At 32.7% G+C, this 23,496-nt stretch overlaps 2 protein-coding genes across 2 annotated transcripts in view; both read left to right on the top strand.

Annotated features, from left to right (window-relative positions):
• The first annotated feature begins 1,225 nt into the window (after nucleotides 1-1,225).
• LOC145322926 (uncharacterized) overlaps nucleotides 1,226-23,496 on the top strand; it is a 40,215-nt gene continuing 17,944 nt past the window's right edge. Inside the window, exon 1 of the mRNA XM_080165290.1 lies at nucleotides 1,226-1,290. The gene's annotated coding sequence lies outside the window, so the exon portion shown is untranslated. The remainder of the gene's footprint in view (nucleotides 1,291-23,496) is intronic.
• Nucleotides 20,820-22,503, top strand: LOC145323470 (uncharacterized). Its single transcript, XM_080165872.1, has 3 exons — nucleotides 20,820-21,724; nucleotides 21,943-22,028; nucleotides 22,294-22,503. The coding sequence occupies exons 1-3, from the start codon at nucleotides 21,349-21,351 to the stop codon at nucleotides 22,501-22,503; spliced, it is 672 nt and encodes a 223-aa protein (XP_080021998.1). The 5' UTR covers nucleotides 20,820-21,348.

Here is a 23,496-nt window from a genome sequence, read left to right as displayed (position 1 = left end):
GTGATAAAAAGCAGAAACCATTTGGAAGGGCGCAAAGCGCAAATTTTTTTCTTTAAATATGCAGGGAGGGAGGGGTTTTTGGGGTATTTATTACACTAGTCCCCAATATTTCATATAAAATTTTCTTATTCGTTGGCTCAACAGCTTTGGGGACTTTAATGGAATTTTGATTGATTGGTTAATTAAGTCGAGTTTCCATACATTTCATCCACTAATTGTAATCTATTTAAGGGGTAATTTTGTGTATCATCATTGGGGATGTACAAAATTTCTTTGGTAAAAAGTTTATATTATACAAAATAAAATACTTTCTATTACCTGGTTTGTTATGTTCAGTGAAAAAAGATTATAACCTAATTTCTAAACTAATTAAAAAATTTGGTAATGTTAAATGAATAGCAACTGTCTGTTTGGCGCGAAGCGCCAAAATTTTGTTGTTGAGTATTTCTTGATCTTTTTTTTGGAAACTGGGATAGTTTTGCTTTTTGTAGGGTAGGGGGCAAAAAGGGGCATTTTTGTTGACCAGGGGGGGGCAAAATGGGGCATTTTTCAACATTTAGGGGGGGGCAGGGGGGGCAGTGGCTAGGGGGGGGCAGGGGGGGGGGGGCGTTTTGGTCGCTAGGGGGGGGCGATTGCCCCAAATGCCCCCTTCGGTTCGCACGCCACTGTTTCTGATTCGTTAGCTAAACAACTTTTTGGACTTTTGTTCAATTTTTATTGGTTGGTAGTGTCTAAATGTTCCAACCACTAACTGTAATCTACATAAGGGGGGGGGGGGTTGTGTATTAACATTGGGGATGTACATCAATACATAGGCCATTGTCTTATCCCTTTAGATCCCTGTCTCATTACGCTATTTCAGTCAAGAAAATTAAAACCACAACTCATGAAACTTAAATAATTAAAATAAATTATTAATTTCTAATTAATATTTTTAAAATAAACATTTATCAATTAAAAATTATAAGATTACGTGGTTATAAAACGTTGGGGACATTGGAATTAACAGTCCAATGTCCCCTCCTTCCTTGAGATTAACAGACGGACGTACGACGAACACACCGTATATGTAGAAAAGCTTTTCCAGTATGGCCTCGTAACCGATTTATATCCGCTGGATTAGAACAGTTTCTCAGCCAAAATCATGTATAGCATAAAATCGGGGGTAACAAAAATGGTTTTAATCTTTTGATATTAATATCCGCGGAAAGCTGCCTATAATAACTTTTATAAAATCTGAATTCAACTTGACAGTAGTTACTGCTTTCTTTCTCACCATATCAAGTTCAAGTAAGTTTAGTTTAGTAGCGAAGCTACTCTTTAAGTAATTGGTATGTTAGTCGGTCTGTACGTCTTATTGTTTACCTGTTACTGCATTCTTTCTCACCATATCAAGTTCAAGTAAGTTTTTAGTAGCGAAGCTACTCTATAAGCAATTGGTTTGTTAGTCGGTCTGTACGTCTTATTGTTTACCCGCGACTTCGTTCTTTCTCACCATATCAAGTTCAAGTAAGTTTTTAGTAGCGAAGCTACTCTACAACAAGTTTTTCGTTGGTCTGTTTGTCTTATTTTTAAACCGCGAATGTAGAGTAACACGTATCCATTTATTCATCGTTTGAGAGTTGATAGGTTCGAATCTCGTGTCATCTAAAAGTGGTAAATGTTAAACCTACCTACTGCGACTATGTCAGATTAGTGATAATAATATTACGGGGAATGCCTTTTCTTAACACAGGCGCTTATATAATCATGCACAGTTAGGATTACATACAAAGGTCGTGCAATCAAAGGGTTAGTTGTCTGCTATAGTTTGGATGTTAGTGTCTTGGGATCAAAGTTTCGTTTTTTTTTTAATAATCTTCAACGCATGTGACAGATATCATCCTTGTTTTCTCGGCTACATGCCATTTTTAAAAGCATCTTTTTATAATTAAAGGGACTGTGAACGTAAATTTTTCTCATCTTAATATCAAATCTTAACATTATCTCATTCATAATATCTCACAGATAGAGCAAAACGCGCTTTTGTTTGCTTAAAAAACGGCTTTTTCCGACGATTTTTATAAGGTACGGGGAAAGGAAGAAATTTTCCGTATTATATAAAATGTACATTAAATTGCTTTTTTCTCCCATTATAGCTAAAATTAAACTTTTTCACATAGTTCTAGATTTTTCCTAACAGTTAAGCTGACTTTTAACATAATCCTTGCTTTAATCCAATGTATAGTTACTTAGAAATTGATAAAATAAGCAATATTTTTTTATTGAAAACCAAATACAATAACAAAGCCAGAAACAGGTTTTTTATTAGTATCCAATTAACTTTAAATGGCCCATCTCTCGCCCACCTTTAATTACAAATTTGTAAATAATAAAGACGCAATATTTCTTTATAAACAGTCTGATAAAAGTGTAAACTAATTCTCCAAAGTGGGTTATTTATTGTTCAACACAATAAAAAAGCAGACATATGTCTACTAGAAATCTATTCAATAGATCTTAGACGATGGAAATTTGAAACTGTCGGGTCAATATTTCTTTAATATTCCCCCTATTTTCTAACTGTCCAAAGACGTTTATAACAATTAGGGAAAGGGTTGAATTTGGACAGGAAACCTAAATATTAAAATCTTTTCTAAATTTATACGATCCTGAAAGTTAATATTTACTGATATTTTCCAATAAATTTTTTCGTTTCGTCAAAATTTGGAAAAATAGCCAATATGGCTGTCTAGAAAAAACACGAAACCTCTACACCTAATATTTTCTCAGTGTTTTTTTTTACTTTTTATACAATTTTTTTTAAAAATTAAATATTGATGAGTTTTTTATTTTTATAGAATGAATTATAAAAAAAATAATATTGGTTGATTGGTTTTTGCGATATCAGAACTCAGAACCATATCAGTTTTACTTTTAAACAATTCAATAAATATGAAAACTTTAAAAATTAAATATTGATGAGTTTTTTTTATTTTTTTAGAATGAATTATAAAAAAATAATATTGGTTGATTGGTTTTTGCGATATCAGAACCATATCAGTTTTACTTGTAAACAATTCAATAAATATGAAAACTTAGATATAAAATTTGTATAATAGATAAGACTTTTAAATAATTTATTCTCCCCTTTCTTTATTCCAAAAATCTCGATTTTTCTTTCATTGTCATATCCTAGTATTTATTATGTGTATTTGTATTGTCGTGTGAGTATGTGAGAGGGTTGTAAAGGATAGATAAATTACCACCCCCCCCCCCCTCTCCCTCACATAGCTGTTAAGACTTAAGATTTTTTGTTTCAGGCTTTCAGCGTATCTACTCTATAATAATCCACCTTCCAAAGATCCAACACCCTACATTATCCAACCCTCCACCCTGCTTACTGTCTTCTACATTTCAACTCAACCATATATCAAACTTGCTAATATCATAAAGTGAAAGAAAAGTTAAAAAATAAACCACCAATAACCATTAAATAATGTATTAATCATTCTAACTCAAGTAATATGTACTAATTTATTATTTAACCTAACATACTAACTAAACAATAATCATAACTTTTTTTACTTTAATGAAATAAATAATCTAAATAAATAAATAAACTATGTTGACTTAAATAAAATGAAAATAAATATTTTTATTTTATTTGGATTGGAGTTAGTTAGTTTTGTAAATTGTAACGATTTGTCCTTGTTCTCTAAGGTCTCATATTTCCTGTATCATGAGTTGACCCTTAGCTTTATGCGGTCATAAATGTTCCCCCCCCCAAAAAAAAAAAACGCTTTTATCAATATACCTTGTATATTGGGGAATATTAACAAGGATTAAAACATCCATAAAAACTAGTACTGAAACTTTATGACAAACGGATACAGGAAGCAAATGCCTACATTACCAGAAATGAAAAAAGCTATCCGCTTTCTTACGGAGATTGACCAGCCCTAATTATAAAAAAGCTATTGTTCTGTAAGATTAAAACGATTTCTGAAACTGTATAACAAACGGATAATAACACAAACACTTAAATAGTTCAGAATAGTCGACAAATAGTCGACGGACAAACTGACCCTAATTATAGAAAATTATTGTTCTGTATGAAGATCTCATATTTCTCATGTGAGTTCAGTTAAGTTGACCCTTCCAGTTTCCCTTCCTTAATCAGGTGACATAAATTTTTCCTCCCCGCCCCCCCCCCCAAAAATAAATATTGTACAGCGATTAAGGCGCGAAGATATGTTAATTTTATTTACCATAAAAACGAGTACTTTTAAGTCAAGTTTTTATTTCTATATAATTACTGACCCAACGGTTTGAAATAGATATTTATCGCATTGTGCCGTATATGTAATTTAGAAGCCATATTGGAATAGATATTTATCCTATCATATTATAGACAACTGACATTATTCTTTTATTTTAGTAATTATGGGAAAATTGAAACAAATTTAAAATGCACGGAAAAATGTCTATAAAAATTTAAAAAAAACTTAATTATGAAATAGCTTCGCTCCAAAACAAAAAAAAATTACTGAAGGGAAACAAACTAATCTAAAATCTTAAATATATATGAACATAGCTTTGTAAGTATGTCTGTCCAGGCGATAAATTTAATTCAAAAAATAGATATTTATCAAATTATCACATCGTATTATAAGCGTATGACCGGAAATTAAAAACGATTTCTTTCAACTGAAGTCCAAAAAAACCGTATATAGTTATTCCGAATTTTACGATTTGTATTTAATAAAAGATAGACAGACAAAAAGAAAGAACTAAAATTATTAAAGTGATTATCTAAATTTGGTTACTATCATCATATCTTTGTATAATTGGTCAAAAAGCCTTCATAAAACTCCTAGGAAAGTACAGACGATATTTTTATTTACCATAAAAACGAGTACTTAAGTCAAGTTTTTATTTCTTTGTATGTAGATTTCTAGAATGATATCTATTTTTTTTAATAAAAAATTAAATCGACTTATATCGACAAATTACGGCTTTGTGAAAAAAAAAACTAAAGATATATTTTAAAAATTAAAATCCACGGAAAATGTCTATAATATGTTAAAAGTAAAAGTACTATAGAACCTATTTTTTGAAGCGAAGCTATTTCTGATTTATTTACATAAATAAAAACTAAAATGTCTATAATATGTTAAAAGTAAAACTATAGAAACTAACTTTTGAAGCGAAGCTATTTCTGATTTATTTACATAAATAAAAACGAAAATGTCTATAATATGTTAAAAGTAAACCTATAGAAACTAACTTTTGAAGCGAAGCTATTTCTGATTTATTTACATAAATAAAAACGAAAATGTCTATAATATGTTAAAAGTAAAACTATAGAAACTAACTTTTGAAGCGAAGCTATTTCTGATTTATTTACATAAATAAAAACGAAAATGTCTATAATATGTCTATGTCTATAATACGATGCGATAAATATCTATTTTCTGAAGCAACATAAAAGATAGACAGACAAAAATCAAAATGTATTTCCGTGAGAAATTAAATCTTGTTGTTTATCTCCCTCCCCCACCCCTCCTTCTAACTAACCATTACTACCAATCTAATGAAATTCTCCCCTCTTTTTATAAGGTTTTAATTTAACACCTGCATTTATAATATGTGTATGACCGGAAAGTAAAAACGATTTCTTACAGATTTTTCTTTCTCATAAATTTAAATGATTTCTATTTCAAATATTATTTTTTCAAGATTATATTAAAATAGTATTAAACACAATTTTACGGATATAGGATGTATGTACAATTATAATTTCTACTAAGAGTAAGAGTTATCAAATATAGTAAATTTAAATGATTTCTATTTCAATCAAATATTATTTTTTCAAGATTATATTAAAATAGTATTAAACACAATTTTACGGATATAGGATGTATGTACAATTATAATTTCTACTAAGAGTAAGAGTTATCAAAAATATAGTAAAGACTTATTTAAGCTTTAAGTGTATGACCGGAAAGTACTTAAAATCTTAAAACCACGTTAAAACCATCGCAAATACGTCGTATGATGACCGGAAGAAAAGGCCAAAGGGGGCGGAGATTTAGTATAAATATCTGAGTTCTGTTCAAATACAACTTAGTTTAATAAAATATAAGAAGCATTCAAGACCAAGGTCAACCAGTCAACAACACCAGTCATCTTATACAGTTTTCCATAGTCATCCCTATCAGTATCATCTTATTCTTATCATCATATTCCATCGCCATCGTCCTGTTCACCATCGCCATCGTCCTGTTCACCATCGCCATCATATTTATCATCAATTATTATTAAATATTATCTGATTCTGTTAATAATGCCTTCAGTAACCAGGAGTATGGTACGTGCGGGGGTTGCGGCCCTTGAACCGGCTGTCCAGCCTGCCCGTGTCCAGCGTGCCCGTGTCCAGCGTGCCCCTGTCCAGCCCCAGCGTGCCCCTGTCCAGCGCGCCCATGTACGTGGTGCACCACGGCAGGCGGGAAATATAGGGCAAAACCTGATCATCATTGGTGATCAGGTTTTTAATGCTCCTGGAGTTGGACCTGCTGGTGTAGTACCACCGCCGCCAGTTGACCAGCCTGCCCCTGGTGCTCCTGCTCCTGGTGCTCCTGCTCCTGGTCCTGCTCCTGGACCTCAAGGTCCTCAAGGACCTCAAGGTCCTCAAGGTCCCAGGGGCCCTAGGGGCGCCGATGGCCCCCCTGGAGTGGGGAATAGGGTCAACAATACTTTCACCATTAATAATAATAATTATTATAATTATATTATTAATGGTGTAAGAGTCCCTATTCCTGTTCCTGAGCATCCTGGCCAACAGAACCAGATAAATATTCACATTCACCAGCACTATCATTAACCATCATCCTGTTCACCATCGCCATCTGTATATATATTAATAATCCATCGCCATCTATTATTTATTACCTGTTCACCATCGCCATCATATATTCATCTAATATTAACTAATTATTTAACTATTTGTTTTGTATGTATTGTAAATAGAAACTTAAATAACTATATTGAAATTGAATTGTAAATATTATAAAAATAACTTTTGCGTGATATTGTAAAAAATAAATGTGATAGAAACTCAAAATAATACACTTTTTATATTCATTTTTGGTGGATAGTCTTTAGATTTAATTTTATTAGACACTAACACTTTCAAAACGATTCTGGTAACGATTAATTTAATTATAGAGTTGCATGTCAAAAAAAAATCAGTTAATACTTGTGTTTGGATTAGGAACTTCGGATAATTATATCGCATTATTGGATTTACGGCCTAAACTAACCGGCTGCTTATTATATACACTTTTTATATTGGTGGATAGCTTTTAGATTTAATTTAAAAGTTTAAAAATGATTCTGGTAAAAAAGAGAAAAGATAGAGATTTATCGCATCATATTATAGACAGCTTTCCGCTTTATTTAAATAAATCTGTTTTTATGTAAATAAATCAGAAATAGCTTCGCTTCAAAAAATAGTTTCTATACTAGTTTTAATTTTAACTTAATTATTAAAACCAGATTTTTTAGCCCCGAGGAGCCGTTTAACTATGAAAGAAATAGCTATCTGTCTTAAAGAACGAACGAATTAAAAAGTAAAAACTTTGTATATTTGTTTTACATAGAAAGATTCAGATTTCAATTTGAGATCCTTGGTAGAGAGATATTAACAGACATCCTATTATTTTATTTTTTGGTTTTCAATGATAACTATGACATATATAGAGTAGACAGAACAGAAAAAGAGTAGTTTTTATTGCAAATCAAATATAATTTTTTTCATTTGTTTTTTATCCGTGGAGATTAACAGACATCCTATTATTTTATTCTTTGGTTTTCAATGATAACTATGATATATAGACAGAACAGAAATGTACAATCGTTTGATTATTAAAACCAGTTTTTTTAGCCCCGAGGAGCCGTTTAACTATGAAAGAAATAGCTATCTGTCTTAAAGAACGAACGAATTAAAAAGTAAAAACTTTGTATATTTGTTTTATTCAAAAAGAGTAGGTTTTATTGCAATTAGAGTCTTCCAACTAATTCACTTACAATTTTGCTTCATATCCGTGTCATGTTATTTAGTTGACCCTTTTTAAAAAAATTTAAATTTCCCTTCCTTGCTAAAGAATGTTTTTAAAACTTAAAACATATGAAATGATATTATCACAGATATTATCATCAATCTATAATATAATTGGCCAAAAAGCCTTCATAAAGTGTTATAAAGCATATAGAGAAGATATCTATATTCCAACTTTCAATATGTAACTTTGAAGCAATTTTGTTTGTTTTCTACATTACCGAATACTTTGTGAAATCAATTCGTCTCAAATGTAACTTTTCTTAAAAATAGGTTTCTAAAACTTGAAATATAATTTTTAACTTTTCTCACCAATGAATGATGAAAGTATAAATTTAAGAACAATTTGAAATATTTACCCTCTAACGGCTAATTTATTTACTATAATTTCATCGTATTAAATCCAAATTTAATCTTGTTTCTCCCCCCCCCCCCCCACCCCAATTATTACCATACCATTACCAGGTTGGTTACGATATTATATATTTGTTTTTTATCCGTGGACCGTGTGACATGAAAGATTAAGCATCAAATCCTCCCCCCCTCCTCAAAGGGGAAATTAGCAGAATTCTTACATGTCTACCTAATAATTATAAAACATACATAAGTAGCGAAGCTCTCAAATTATGAATAATAAATAGACCATTTATTTGGAACAATGTATGGTTGTCTTTTGAAGCATTAAGCTAATAGAAAAACGTTAAAACTTAAACAATTGAATTTACAATTACATAATCCTAAATTTGCCTAAACTTAAAATTGTTTATTAATTATTTCTTATCAGTTCAGCATTTTGATTTTTGATTATTATTTATTATTGTCAACTGTCCTATCCCCTCCTAATATTTATGTTTTTCCCCCTTTTTTTTTGGGGGGGGGGGGAGCTAAACAGATATCCTATTACCTCCTAATATTTATTACATACAACACCAACCCCAATTTTAGGGGGTTACATGGGGGGGGGGGGGCGCGCATTACCACTCCGCCCATATTCATAATGAGCGGTGAAAATGGACAAAAAAATTGTAAAATACGTGATAAAAAACACATTTATAACAATCTTTTTCTATATATAACAATATAGTGTATTTCCGTAAAAAGACTCGGACGGAGGGACGTATGGACATACCTTAATTATAGAGTAACAAGGATTCTTATAATTTCATTTTCACTATGTTTATATATATGAGAGGGGGGGGGGGTCACGATTAATTTTTAACTTGGGGAGTGGGTAAGATTATAATTTATTATACTAGTGTTGTCTCACCCCTCCCCTATTTGAAGGTTGACCGTTACATTACAACTTACGATACAAATATTGACCCCTCCCCCCCCCCCCCCTCCCCAAGAAATAAGTTAACAATTCAAAACATATGGAAAATAGGAATTAGCGAAGCTTTTCTATAATTTGTGTTGGTTATAAACGTCAGTTAGTATTACTATTTTATATAATTTATAGACAGAATACTTAATTTATAATTATACTTATGCATTTATGTTAATGTTCCCCCCCCCCCCAAGAAACAAAACAAAACAAAACATATGGAAAATTCAAAATACTAGGAATTAGCGAAGCTTTTCTATAATTTGTGTTGGTTATAGACGTCAGTATGTTAGTATTTATATAATTTATACTTATAGACAGAATACTTACTTATAATTTTTTTGATTATACTAATGCATTTATGTTAATGTTTTGCTTTAATGGATATTGTCATCCTTGTTAAAAATATTTCACACACCCCATTCCCAACACTTTATATTTGAAGATATCTAGAATATTATAAATCTTAATAATTTCTTGGAAACCAACAACAAAGAAAAATTTGTAGGGGGTAATTAATGATTCCTTGAAATTTCATTTGCTTACAGACCTTTGAAGTGACAACATTTGAACATTTGTTTTATTTTTGCTATCGTTATTATGGCGGAACAAGGACAGAGAGTCACAGTTGGGCGCAGGCGCAAGCCGGTAGCGATGGATGACTTGGTTCCTTACTTCCCCCGTACACTTACCTGTACAGATCCAGAACCAAGTTTATACCCCGACCTGATGCCTGGATGGTACGCCCATTATCAGGTCCTTCACAGATCTTTTAAAGATATATCTAACCTGCTTTACAGGTCGGGGTTTCAGAGTGTTCGGAATATGCAGGCGATCAGACTATTTAGTGAAGGAATTGGTATATACCAATTCCTTCACCAAGCCCTTCCATCTTCTCAGCGTACACGCGAACAAAATGAACTTGTTCTGCAGCAAATGGAAGCAAAATGCAACGGTTACCGGGACGACGTTATCCAGGCGTTAGCTGTCTATGACCGTGCGATATGTTTAGATGGCACAGTAGATCTATCATCAGATGAAGACGAATATCCCGATATCTCCGGCGATGTAAATCCATCTTCCGATGATGACGATATTGACGCCATCCTGGAAGTTCTGGAACACGAAGGTGGCGCGAGCGAAGGTGATGACTCTGATGAGTCAGTGATCATTATCGATTGAGTTGAGATCGCATTCCTGTGAATATTTAGTTAGATTCCACATAAATAACATAACTTGACATATATATGCTAATAATAATAAAACTATGAAAAATAATTTTCTTATTTTTATTTAATTTAATTTGTAATTGCGATGCTGCTCTATAATTTGAATTATAATTGAAGAAGTAAGCTCTGTTTGTCTGTAGCTAAGGATCTCGCTAACCACTGAACCTATATGGTTCTCCTTTACAGTACAGCTTCGTATAGGTCCTTAGATGGTTTTATTTGTGTACTTATTTTAACTTTGAATTGAAGACATAAATTTAAAATTATCAATAGCTATAGTATTAACTTTAACAAACAAAAACATTTAAAGTGCCACTAGAGGCCTCTAGGGGCGTAGCCGCTAGTAAACTTATAAAGAAGTAAGCTCTGTTTGTCTGTAGCTAAGGATCTCGCTAACCACTGAACCTATATGGTTCTCCTTTACAGTACAGCTTCGTATAGGTCCTTAGATGGTTTTATTTGTGTACTTATTTTAACTTTGAATTGAAGACATAAATTTAAAATTATCAATAGCTATAGTATTAACTTTAACAAACAAAAACATTTAAAGTGCCACTAGAGGCCTCTAGGGGCGTAGCCGCTAGTAAACTTATAAAGAAGTAAGCTCTGTTTGTCTGTAGCTAAGGATCTCGCTAACCACTGAACCTATATGGTTCTCCTTTACAGTACAGCTTCGTATAGGTCCTTAGATGGTTTTATTTGTGTACTTATTTTAACTTTGAATTGAAGACATAAATTTAAAATTATCAATAGCTATAGTATTAACTTTAACAAACAAAAACATTTAAAGTGCCACTAGAGGCCTCTAGGGGCGTAGCCGCTAGTAAACTTATAAAGAAGTAAGCTCTGTTTGTCTGTAGCTAAGGATCTCGCTAACCACTGAACCTATATGGTTCTCCTTTACAGTACAGCTTCGTATAGGTCCTTAGATGGTTTTAGGCTATTTTTCTGCCCTTTCATATCCCTTCGAATATAGAGCCTCTAAATGCTAGGGGCGCAGCCGTTTGTATCCAAGGAAGAGACTCGAGAGACGTTTGATATAGTTATTTGATATACTTAGGTAGGTAGGTAGGTAGGTTCGAATATAGAGCCTCTAAATGCTAGGGGCGCAGCCGTTTGTATCCAAGGAAGGAAGAGAGACGTTTGATATAGTTATTTGATAAAACTTAGGTAGGTTAGGTAAGCGTTCCACGTATTTAAAATTATCAATAGCTATTTCTTGCATCGTTAACGAATAAAAGCTAACTATCTCGGACGAAAAATCAACATGTTTAAAATGGACGTACGGACATTCTGGTAATGATTATAGAGTTGCTACGCTTTCTAAATCGGACGGACCGACCATAAGAATGAATAAAAAAGTGTATTATTTCGAGTTTCTTATCACATTTATTTTTATCACGAATATGAATATGAAATGAAATGAATGAAATACAAAATGAAAATGAAACAATGAAATTGAAAAACGAAAAAAAAACAGACAGACAGACAGACATATTTACATTTAGAAAGTAGATTTGCTACTAAAAAATGAAAATGAAACAATGAAATTTAAAAAAAAATTAAATGAAAATATTAAAACTAAAGAAAAGGGGTAGTTTCACGAAATGCATTTGAACTTAATTTAGTGAACCGCATATTTTATCCTGGTTAAATGGGTAAAGTTTAAACTACATTTATATGGCATATATTTGAAATGAATTCAATTTTCTACCACGTAGTTTTTAAAAATAATATCAAGACCTTAAAATTGTCTTTTTTGTGATATATGCAATTTAAAAAGACGATTTTCAAGTCTTGACATTTTAAAAACTATGTGGTAGAAAATTGAAATTTTTTCAAATATATGCCATATAAATGTAGTTTAACCATGTAACCAGGATAAAATATGCGGTTCACTAAATTAAGTTTAAATGCATTTCGTGAAACTACCCCTTTAAAAAATCTGCAAATTTAGTAAATAAAGTATAAATATATCAAAAATAGTATATACAAAATTTGAAAATACAAAATAGATTTTTACAATTTTTATCCCCCCCCCCACCAATAAAAATAACCGCGGGCGCTCGGCCCCCTAGCCATATAACCTAACCTAGCCTAACCTAATCCAGTCATTTAGTCGGGAGGGGGGGGGGGAGGGGGGTATAAATTTGAGAAAAGCCTAACCTAATCCAGTCATTTAGTCGGGGGGGGGGGGGGGGGGGGGGGGATAACACCACAAAATAGAAAAATAGTTAAATTATAAATAGTATATACAAATTGAAATAATATTGCAAAATTAACAATAATCAATTTGAATTCTATTATGAAATAATATTACAAAATTATAAATATTAATTTAAATAGAATTCAAATTGATTATTGTTGATATTGACTGTTGCGTGCGCACCTATAGTTAAATTAAAAATAGCCGGTACGACACGCTCACGACGCTCACGAGGTTCTTGCTGTGGGGGGGGCTGTTGGGGGGGCTCTTGGGGGGGCTCTTGGGGGGGGTTTGGAATGGCGTCTGGTTGTCGTGGGGGGTCCGGCTGTTGTTGCGGGGGCTGTGGTGCTTGATGGGGAGCCGGGCCCGGAGCAACACCAACATTATTATGGTTCCCCATCTGGTAAACCTGTTGAGCATGACCTTAATAAATTAAATCAAAATTAAAATCTCTCAGGAGGGTGGTCGATAGATCGATGTACATCCCCAGTGATTTTCCCTTCTGTAGATTACAATTAGTTCCATAAAAGCCAAAAAAAATACATTTTAATTAAAGAGCCAAAAAAAATACATTTTAATTAAAGATCCAGCTTAGATTTTTTGACGCATTTTTTTGGAGCTTCTCTTTTATGCATGTTTTCATCCTTGTTAACCAAAAGATTTAATGTTATTTGCAATGGCAAATACTCTCCCCCTGTGGCAAAAAAAATTTCCTTTTAGGGGTATTTTGACGACGTATATGTAGCTTTTATATCTCCTTTAATTATTTAAAAGTCCAGGGATGTAGGGAGGGAGGGTGTATTTTGTTAAAAATTATTTTCTATCTATCTTATAAGTGATTATTTGTTCAAGCCTAGTAGCGCTTTTTTACTGACATTTTTAGAATTTTGACTGACTGAGTATTAGTGATAATGATATAGATTTAGTCGAATGAGATATCTTATGATTTTGAAAAATTAACCATTTAAATTAATAGTAATGAAATCTGAAATCTATATCGACGAACGAAAAAAGCTAATTTTAAGTAAAGTTTCGCTCCAAAACTATTTTCATTTGTAAATGAATTAACATCCTCTTATTGTAAGAACTAATAAATACAAATACACTTAACCTAGATAAAACATCAAACATACAAAATACAATCTTTATTAACAAAAGATAACAAATTAATTTATAATCATATTAATAAAAAATTCTTCGCGTAGCCGTAAATATTCATCAAAAATAGGTCTCATGCGAAAGACAAAGGCCTCGCGATCGTCACCATAGCTGGGATATTGGAAGAGAAAGACACTATATAGGCGTTCCAAACGTGCATGAAATCCAGAAAGGAAACCTTCCCTAACTCTCATAGGCAATTCCGGATTGTTAAACCTGGTCACACTCTCGTATTTAATTTCATCCAACACTTTATCCAATAAAATCTTAATATGAGTCTGCAAATTATCAAAATTAAAATCATTTACAAGTAAGGCCTGAGAATTTGCCAGCACATTTTCTGCAAACGACATCTTTCAAACAGAATATATAAATGATTCAAACACCATAACAACCATTCATTTTATACCAAAATAACCAGGCGCGTAAAGCTAGGGATACGAATCAAGCTCACGAGTAAAGCTCATTAACCTGTCATTAACTAATTTCTATTGGATAACAAAATGCTGGATAATAGTACGCTAAATTACAGCGGCAAGCCTAACATTACAACTCTTTCTAATACAAATCTTACAATATAAAATAAATCTAACCTTTTAATAACAATTATTAATAAATTACTACGCCGTTTAAAACAAATAAAAAACAATTTTATTTTTCCACAATTTATTGAAAAATTAATTTGGAAACATTAAGAAAGAACAATATTTCAAAATCAAGGAAAGCTGCCGCTGGTTTTCTCACAGATCCTGTTGGAAATTGAATCGAATCTTCGACGGATATACGCAATGTAATCATTCGAATATTCGATAAAATCATCCCCAAAAGTAGCAGGTTTAGAATCATCTGGTGTGAAACGGCTGACCCACTCAAATTCTAGATCCAGCAACTCTCTTCTAAAATTATCGCGATCAGTTTGAGAAGCTAAATCTCCGAATTCGCCGTTTTGTAAACCCACCACATGTTTGGCTATGTTTCTAGTGAAATCGCCATAAATAACTTTAAGAGCCTCGCGACTAGCAAATGTAGACATTTTCGCAATAAGCAACCAAACACAACTAAAATCAAACCAAACAAACCAAGCAAACATCAATTAAAATACAAAGATAAACCAATTCACGCGCAAATTAAACGCGCCAAATAACAAAGGTTTAATAGCTACCACACCTGGATGGAGAAATAAAAAACACCCCTTTTTAAACCGATTAAAATAATAACTAATCTACATAACAGCTGCGGGCAGCTAGACAATAAAAAAGGCGGCAAAATTATTAAAACAAAACAAATCTTAGAAAATATCATATAAAATAAAATAGATAAAATAATTTTCACATTTATTAAAGTATATTTAAAATTAAAAATAACATTTAACCTTGCACTTAAAAGGTAATCCCTGCAATAAAACTTTTCAACACTAGCAAAATACGTAGATTTTAAACCATAATAACCAAATAAAATTAATTTCGAATATTAAAACCATAAAAATAAAATACAAATTATACAACACATCATATTTATTAATAAGAAAGAACAAACTAATTTATAATCACATTAGCATAAAACTCTTCACGCAGCTGATTATATCCATCCATAATAGGTCTAATATTAGCAATAAAAGATTCACGATCAACACCAAATACTGGTTGCAGGGCAAGAAATCTCTCATACAGGCTATCCAAACGACCAAAGAATCCAGAAACCCAGAATTCTTCCCTAATTCTTATAGGCAACGTTGGATCATTAAATCTAGTAAAACTATCATAACGGGCCTCATCTTGAAATTTATCCAAAAGGAAAATAAAATTCAACTTCAAACTCTCAAACTGGCTATTATTCAGCTCGAAAGCTTCAACTTTCTCCTCCTCTGTTAAAGGCATATTTAAACAAAAAACCACAACTAATAAAACCAAAACAACAGCAAACTATTTTTATACCAAAATACCCAAGCGCATAAACAAATCACGTGCATTTAACTCACGAATACACCTCTTAAACCTGTCTTTAAAACGAATCCCTATTGGACAACCAGCCATAACCGAACCTCGATATAGATTTCAGATTTCATTACTATTAATTTAAATGGTTAATTTTTCAAAATCATAAAATATCTCAACGCAGGAGTCCCAATTATATATAATACCTTGTCCTCTTGGAGCATTACGGCGTCCTCGACGATTCCCATCAGGCTGGGGTTCAACAGGAATGGCAGCCACACCTTAATGAATTAAATCTTATTTATTATTTCAAAGTAAGGGGACTGGACAAACGCAGGAGTCCCAAACGTCGGAGTGGACAAACGCAGGAGTGTTAAATTAAAATATTACTTTTAAGTATTTCTGTACAGGTTAGGTTAGGTTAATATGTACAAGATATATAAGACTTGGAATAGGTAATAATAAAAATATGATTATATATAATACCTTGTCCTCTTGGTTGAACAACCCGTCCATGGCCATCATCAACAGCAACAGGAGGAACAGCTGCCACACCTTAATAAATTAAATCTTATTTATTATTTCAAAGTCCCAAACGTCGGAGTGGACAAACGCAGGAGTCCCATTTATTAACTTAGTCCTATAGTTTATACAAACGGACAGTTTAACTTTAAAAAAGTTTAAACTTTACTACAGTAATATAATTAAACTAAAGAGTAGGACAAACGGACATTAACACTTGTATAGTGTCTGAAGTGAATAATTTAAATATAAAGTATAAGAGTCGAAGCAAAATTGTAAGTAAATTTATTGGAAAACTGCTTCATACAGGATAACCGATAATGTTTATGGTTATACTTACATTTCTAGGACTTAATTATAGAGTTGCTTGCTTCGCTTATAATATTATTCTTTGTTGTCCAAGGAATCAATATACCAAAAACCAGATCAAACGGATAATTAGATCACATAAAATTTTGTTGTTATAAAAGTAGAAAAATCAACATGTTTAAAAGGGATTTACGGACATTCTGGTAATGATTATAGAGTTGCTTCGCTTTCTAAATCGTACGTAACTACATCATGCAAAGTTTGAAAGCGATAGGACAATTCTAACATGCCTAAAATTAACGAATAAAAGCTAACTATCTCGGACGAAAAATCAACATGTTTAAAATGGACTGATGTAATGATTATAGAGTTGCTACGCTTTCTAAATCGGACGGACCGACCATAATTATAGAAAAGCTTCGCTTTTAAAAAGGTAAATTAAAAGGTAAAAAGGAGAACCCGATTGGTTCATCGGTTAGCGAGATCCTTTGTATAAAGATTATTTATTCATTATATTACACTTGGAAGTTGGAATAACTAAAAATAAATAGAATTCAATATATATTATACCTGGGTCAAGTCGTTGACGTCGTTCAAGTATTCGCTGGCTCCTTCGTTTCGTGCTGCTGGGTCTAGATTTCATTATTCGTTCGGATATTTATACTGAAATAAATTATTAAGGTAATAAATAATAATTTAATAATTAGTATTTTATTTTTCATAATGCAAATGCAGATATAATTAATTTCAATTTCAATTCAATTTCAAAACGTTCACAATATACGTATAAAAACACTGCAAAATCAAATATTAAAAAATAATTAACTTTATAAGTTTATTTTATGCGTATATAAAAACTAATTACGCATTAAAACAAAGAGAAAGGCGGTCAAAAGGTAGAGAAAGCCATTAAAATAAAGGGGTTGTATGCAAAAATGTAATTTCCTCATTACCTTCCGATAAGCCGCTGAAATTTATTTTGCCTTTTCTCGGCAGTTTTCGGCGGTTGCGCCGCCGTTTCTTCTCCCCTTAGTATCCAAGTAACTTGAAGTTGGCTGGCCCATCTCTCGTTCGTCGCCAACCTACTATTTAACTTTAAATTACAAATTTGTAAAATGTAAATTATCTTTATAAACCAACCTAATGCCGTAAAATCAATCTTCGAATAAACCAACCTAATGCCGTAAAATCAATCTTCGATATTTATTATTTAGAAAATGTTAAGATTTTTAATTTGTTAATACTAATAGTCTAATAGCATGAAAAAATTTTATCTTTACATACCCTTTAAAATAAGTGGCATCCGCATTTAGATCCTAGAGGTCAATATCCAAACATATATGGGTGGGGGAAAAGGGTTTTACATGTAAGTAACAGTTAACACCTTTATAGTCCCCCCCCCCCAAAATAAAGGGAAGGGCAATGGGCTGTTTATTTTACTCTAGTCTCCCCCCCCTCCCCTATTTAAGAAGGGTTGCTATATGAAAAGAAAGGGTTGAACTTGATTTTGAATATAACCCCCCCCCCCAAAAAAAAAATACAAAGAATAATCCCTTTATTTATTTAAATTTTCCTTTATAAAAATTTTCCATAATATATATATGACGACACCTTTATTATAACCCCCCTTTATTTATTTAAATTTTCCTTTATAAAAATTTTCCACTAATGCTGGGTGACGGGAGAGAGTTTTTTTTTTAACTTTTAAGAAAGGTTTATATATATGACACCTTTATAAATTATAACCTTATATTATAATGGCCGATAAATTGATGTACACTCCCAATGATGATGCACAAAATTACCCCTTTTGTAAATAACAATTAATAGTTGAAACGTTTTTACACTCAACTTAATGAAGCAACCAAGTCCCAAAATTCCCCAAAATTGTTGAGCAAACCAAAAAGAAAACGTTGGTATAAAACTTTGTTTTTAAAAGATATGAAATGATACAGATATTCATCATATCATTATCATCAATCTATTCTATAATTGGCCAAAAAGCCTTCATAAAGTGACATCAAAGCTGACAATAAAAATGGTAATCCTTGAATGTTATGTAACTTCCAATATGTAACTATGAAGCAATTTAGTTTGTCTACATTACCGAATACTTTTTTAATTCTATTCATCTCAAATGTAACTTTTCTTAAAAATAGGTTTCTAAAACTTGAAATATAATTTTTAACTTTTCTTACCAATGAATGATGAAACTTAAGTATAAATTGAAAAACAATTTGAAATATCCAGCCTCTAACGGCTAATTTATTTACTAAAATTTCATCGTATTAAATCCAAATTAAATCTTGTTGGTTCCCCCCCCCCCCTCCTCCTAACCATTACGTTATGATGGGTGGAGAAAAAAAGATTACATATAATTATATTCAAATAAGAAGTGTTGAAAAAGGGGGGTGGGGCAGGTTTCAAATAATCTTTAATCTTTTAATCTTTAATCTTTTACGGAGGGTAAATTAAGTGTTAAATTACCCCTTCTGCAGATTAAGCATCAAATCCTCCCCCCTCCTCAAGGGGAAATTAGGAGAATTCTTAGTCTTACATGTCATATAAATATTTTCCAACACATCCCATGATTTCCCTCGTACTTCGTAGTAATTGGATACGGATTATAGTTATACCCCCCCCCCCCCCACACTTTCTTTTATGTGTTTATTTTATCCCTTACTATTCCAAAAAATAAAATTATGGGTGGAGTTACTGTTAAGTTGTTAACCCTTTTCTTCCCCCAATCATCCAATGTAAGCGGTAACCTGGCCATTCTCACCACCTTAGGCTTAAAGTCATAAAGTCATAATTAATAATTTAATATTAATCTTTTTTTTTAGTTTTAGTTCAGTTACAACATCGTTAGAGAATGGCTGAGCCTGACTCTAATAAAGTTATAGGTGACGATGATGACAGTGAGGTTGTCCAAGCTATGCCTGACTCTTCAGTTACGCGTACTCGTAGTTTGCGTGAACGTAAGACGATCCCCGATGCAAGAATACCCGATATTTTGGATGAGGTTGACCTTGATATGTTGGAGGAAAAGGAGGGGTTGGGGTCCCCCCCCAAAAAAATAACCCCCAGTGATAACATTAGGTAATAATAATATTTTCATTTTATATTTAATAATGTTATAAAAAAACTAAAAGGGGTAGTTTCACGAAGTTTATTTATTAAGCTCAAATGCATTTCGTGAAACTACCCCTTATAAAATTAGTGGGTTTCGTCGTATTTTTACTTTTTATTTACTATTAAGCTCAAATGCATACCCCTAATAAAATTATAATAAATGGGATTATGAAAAGTAGTAACTTTTTATCTTAGGGTAGGTAAATGTTATTTATTTATTTAATTTTCAGTTGCACTCCAGGGTCGGTAATGTTGGAGGAGAAGGAGGGGTTGGGGACCCCCCAAAAAAAAATAACCCCCAGTGATAACATTAGGTAATAATAATATTTTCATTTTATATTTAATAATGTTATAAAAAAACTAAAAGGGGTAGTTTCACGAAGTGCATCTACCCATGCTAAAAAAAGTATAGAAATGGGATTTTTACAGTAACTTTTTATTTATTAAGCTCAAATGCATTTCGTGAAACTACCCCTTATAAAATTAGTGGGTTTCGTCGTATTTTTACTTTTTATTTACTATTAAGCTCAAATGCATACCCCTAATAAAATTATAATAAATGGGATTATGAAAAGTAGTGGGTTCCTTTGTATTTTTACAGTAACTTTTTATCTTAGGGTAGGTAAATGTTAAAAAAATATCCTTACTTACTTTTGGTCAGGTTAGGTTGGGTCCTCCATCCATCCTCCGGGGCGCATTCCTTCCATGTTCAGCAACTCTCGGTGCTCTACACACCAAGAGAGGCCATTTTTTTTTAGAATATAATCCCAAATTTGGTAAATTTGGTGGGTTCTAAAAAGAACCAGAGAAATTGAAAATTTATTTATTTATTTAATTTCAGTTGCACTCCAGTCACTTCAAAAATAGCTGATCCACAACGGAAGCGAATAATATCAAAGTTGTGTTCACCTCCAAGGGTCAAGAAAAGAAGAACAGAGTCTTCTCCCCAATCGAGGTAAAAAAAACAAGTAGCCAAATAATTTTTTTTTATTTTGTCCAGAGGGCAAGGGAAAAATAATATTAATTAATAATTAAAATAATAGGCTATTTTTTTAAGGTCAAAACCTGACAGCCCAGAACCTGAAAATCCAACTTCACCCCCCAAACCTTCTCCCCAATCGAGGTAAAAAAAACAAGTAGCCAAATAATTTTTATATTTTGTCCAGAGGGCAAGGGAAAAATAATATTAATTAATAATTAAAATAATAGGCTATTTTTTTAAGGTCAAAACCTGACAGCCCAGAACCTGAAAATCCCACTTCACCCCCCAAACCTTCTCCCCAATCGAGGTAAAAAAAACAAGTAGCCAAATAATTTTTATATTTTGTCCAGAGGGCAAGGGAAAAATAATATTAATTAATTAATTAATTATTTTAAGGTCAAAACCAGCAAGCCCACAACCAGCTTCACAAACAACACCAGATACATCACCAATGCGCCCACTCAACGTAACGCCGCCGCCGTCTCCATCACCTACAAGTACAACAGCCACACCTAAAGCCGCAGCCACACCTAAAGCCGCAGCCACACCTACAACACCAGCTGGAGACACACCTTCTTCAGCACAGTCATCCCCAGCTGGAGAAAAGCCAAAAGGGAGAGGTGGCCGTACAAGTACAACAGCCACACCTAAAGCCGCAGCCACACCTAAAGCCGCAGCCACACCTACAACACCAGCTGGAGACACACCTTCTTCAGCACAGTCATCCCCAGCTGGAGAAAAGCCAAAAGGGAGAGGTGGCCGTGCAAAAGGATCCAAGAATAAACCCAAGATGAACAGTGACAGTACGGAACATATGTTCATCAAAGGTAAGCTTAAATTAGTATAATTAATATCAATAACATAGGTAGTAACATTAAAAATTTAATTGACAGGATGTCTATTTGTCTGTACTTAAATAAAATACATTATATTATATTTATAATTAATAACCATACAATCTCAACCGTAAATACATAAATTTCTAGAATACTAGTTTGTTTTACTTTACCTATATATTAAATTAACTGTTCTATTGATTACCTAGACTGCGTGGGTACAGTACAAGGGGACACACACTCGCTCTATGACCGCCTTGATGGGAAGAGGATAACATATAGTAATGGTGATAAGGTACAAACATAAATACTAAAAATAATAATAAAATGTAGAGGGGGGGGGGGGGCAATTCTTGATGGGAAGAGGATAACATATAGTAATGGTGATAAGGTACAAACATAAATACTAAAAATAATAATAAAATGTAGAGGGGGGGGGGGGGCAAAAGTGACACTTTTTGAAAGCAAAACTAAAAGTCAAGAAAGGAACACAACTAAAAAAAGAGTTACAGGTGTGAGATTATTAAATAAAATGTTTAATAAAATTAAAATTACTTCAGGTTTATGTCTACTTGGTTAAAGTGCTTGAAGATCATGCTTACATGATCCCCAACTACCCTGGAAAGGGTCAGAATAAGACCCCGTGGGGGCGGGGGTGCAAATACTGTAACTTCCATACCTGGGATGGCACATACCACGTGAAAGAATACCCCAAAGAGGGAAAACCATTAGAGAGATTTATACTGCAAGAAACTAACCTTCTTAGGTAATAATATTAAGTTAACATAAAATAACATGATGTATTAACGCAACGTGCCGGAGCCGTATAATTTTGATGCGGCTCCGGCTCCGGGGAGCCGTATTTGGAAATACGGCTCCCGGCTCCGGCTCCAGCTCCGGCTCCTACCTTAAAATTAATATATCAATTTTTTTCCATTATTGAATTTGATAAAATAAGATAAATAATATAAAATATTTTGCTTTTATTTGATTAAAGCTATATAAAAGTAGAAGGATGTGTGTCTATTTGTTAAGTAACAATAGTTTTTCAGTTTATTATATGGAAATAGACCGTTGCCAAATTATAATATTACTTTAAAAAATCATTTTTACCTAGTCCGGAGCCGTTTTTAACAAAAAATACGGCTCCGGATCCGGCTCCACAAAAAATGTTGCTGCTCCCGGCTCCAGAACACTGGTATTAAGTATTCATAAACATTGATTAAAAATATATACTGACAGACAAGGTGAATTATAGAGTAGCTTTGCTAAAAAAAATAATATTAATTGCTTACCTGTTTAGGAGGTTTACCCGTCACTGGATCATTGACCACAGAGATGTTTACCGAGAGTATAGGAAGGGAGTGAACCTGGCCAGCTTTCAGAGGAAGTTTCAACAGGCCCAGGCAGATGCTGAAGTTATCCATGAAGTCAAAATATACGTCACTGCCCTAGAAGCGCTGCGCCACATAACAGGAAAACTGGTTAATAATGAAAGTTTCCTTCGCTTTAAGGTAAATGTATGTTTAATATTTTTGATCATATTTGCTGTTATCTAATGTCTCATACCTATATTTTTTTAAACAAAATTAATTGAAAATGATTGCTAAAATCGAAATATATCTTCATGTCAGTTAGAATAGTGTATTTTTTAAAAATAGGTTGAAAAACATACTAACTTTAAAAAATTCGCTTTAAGGATAAGGATGCCAATGCCTTTGACCATATCATCGCCAAGCAGGTCGGTTTACTTGAGAAAGGCA

This window comes from Acartia tonsa, chromosome 6 (genome assembly GCF_053477335.1).
Source record: "Acartia tonsa isolate MP-2025a chromosome 6, ASM5347733v1, whole genome shotgun sequence".
In the NCBI taxonomy this organism is placed as follows: domain Eukaryota; kingdom Metazoa; phylum Arthropoda; class Copepoda; order Calanoida; family Acartiidae; genus Acartia; species Acartia tonsa.
The sequence above is the reverse complement of the archived record's forward strand: the minus strand, read 5'-3'. Positions and strand labels throughout refer to the sequence as shown.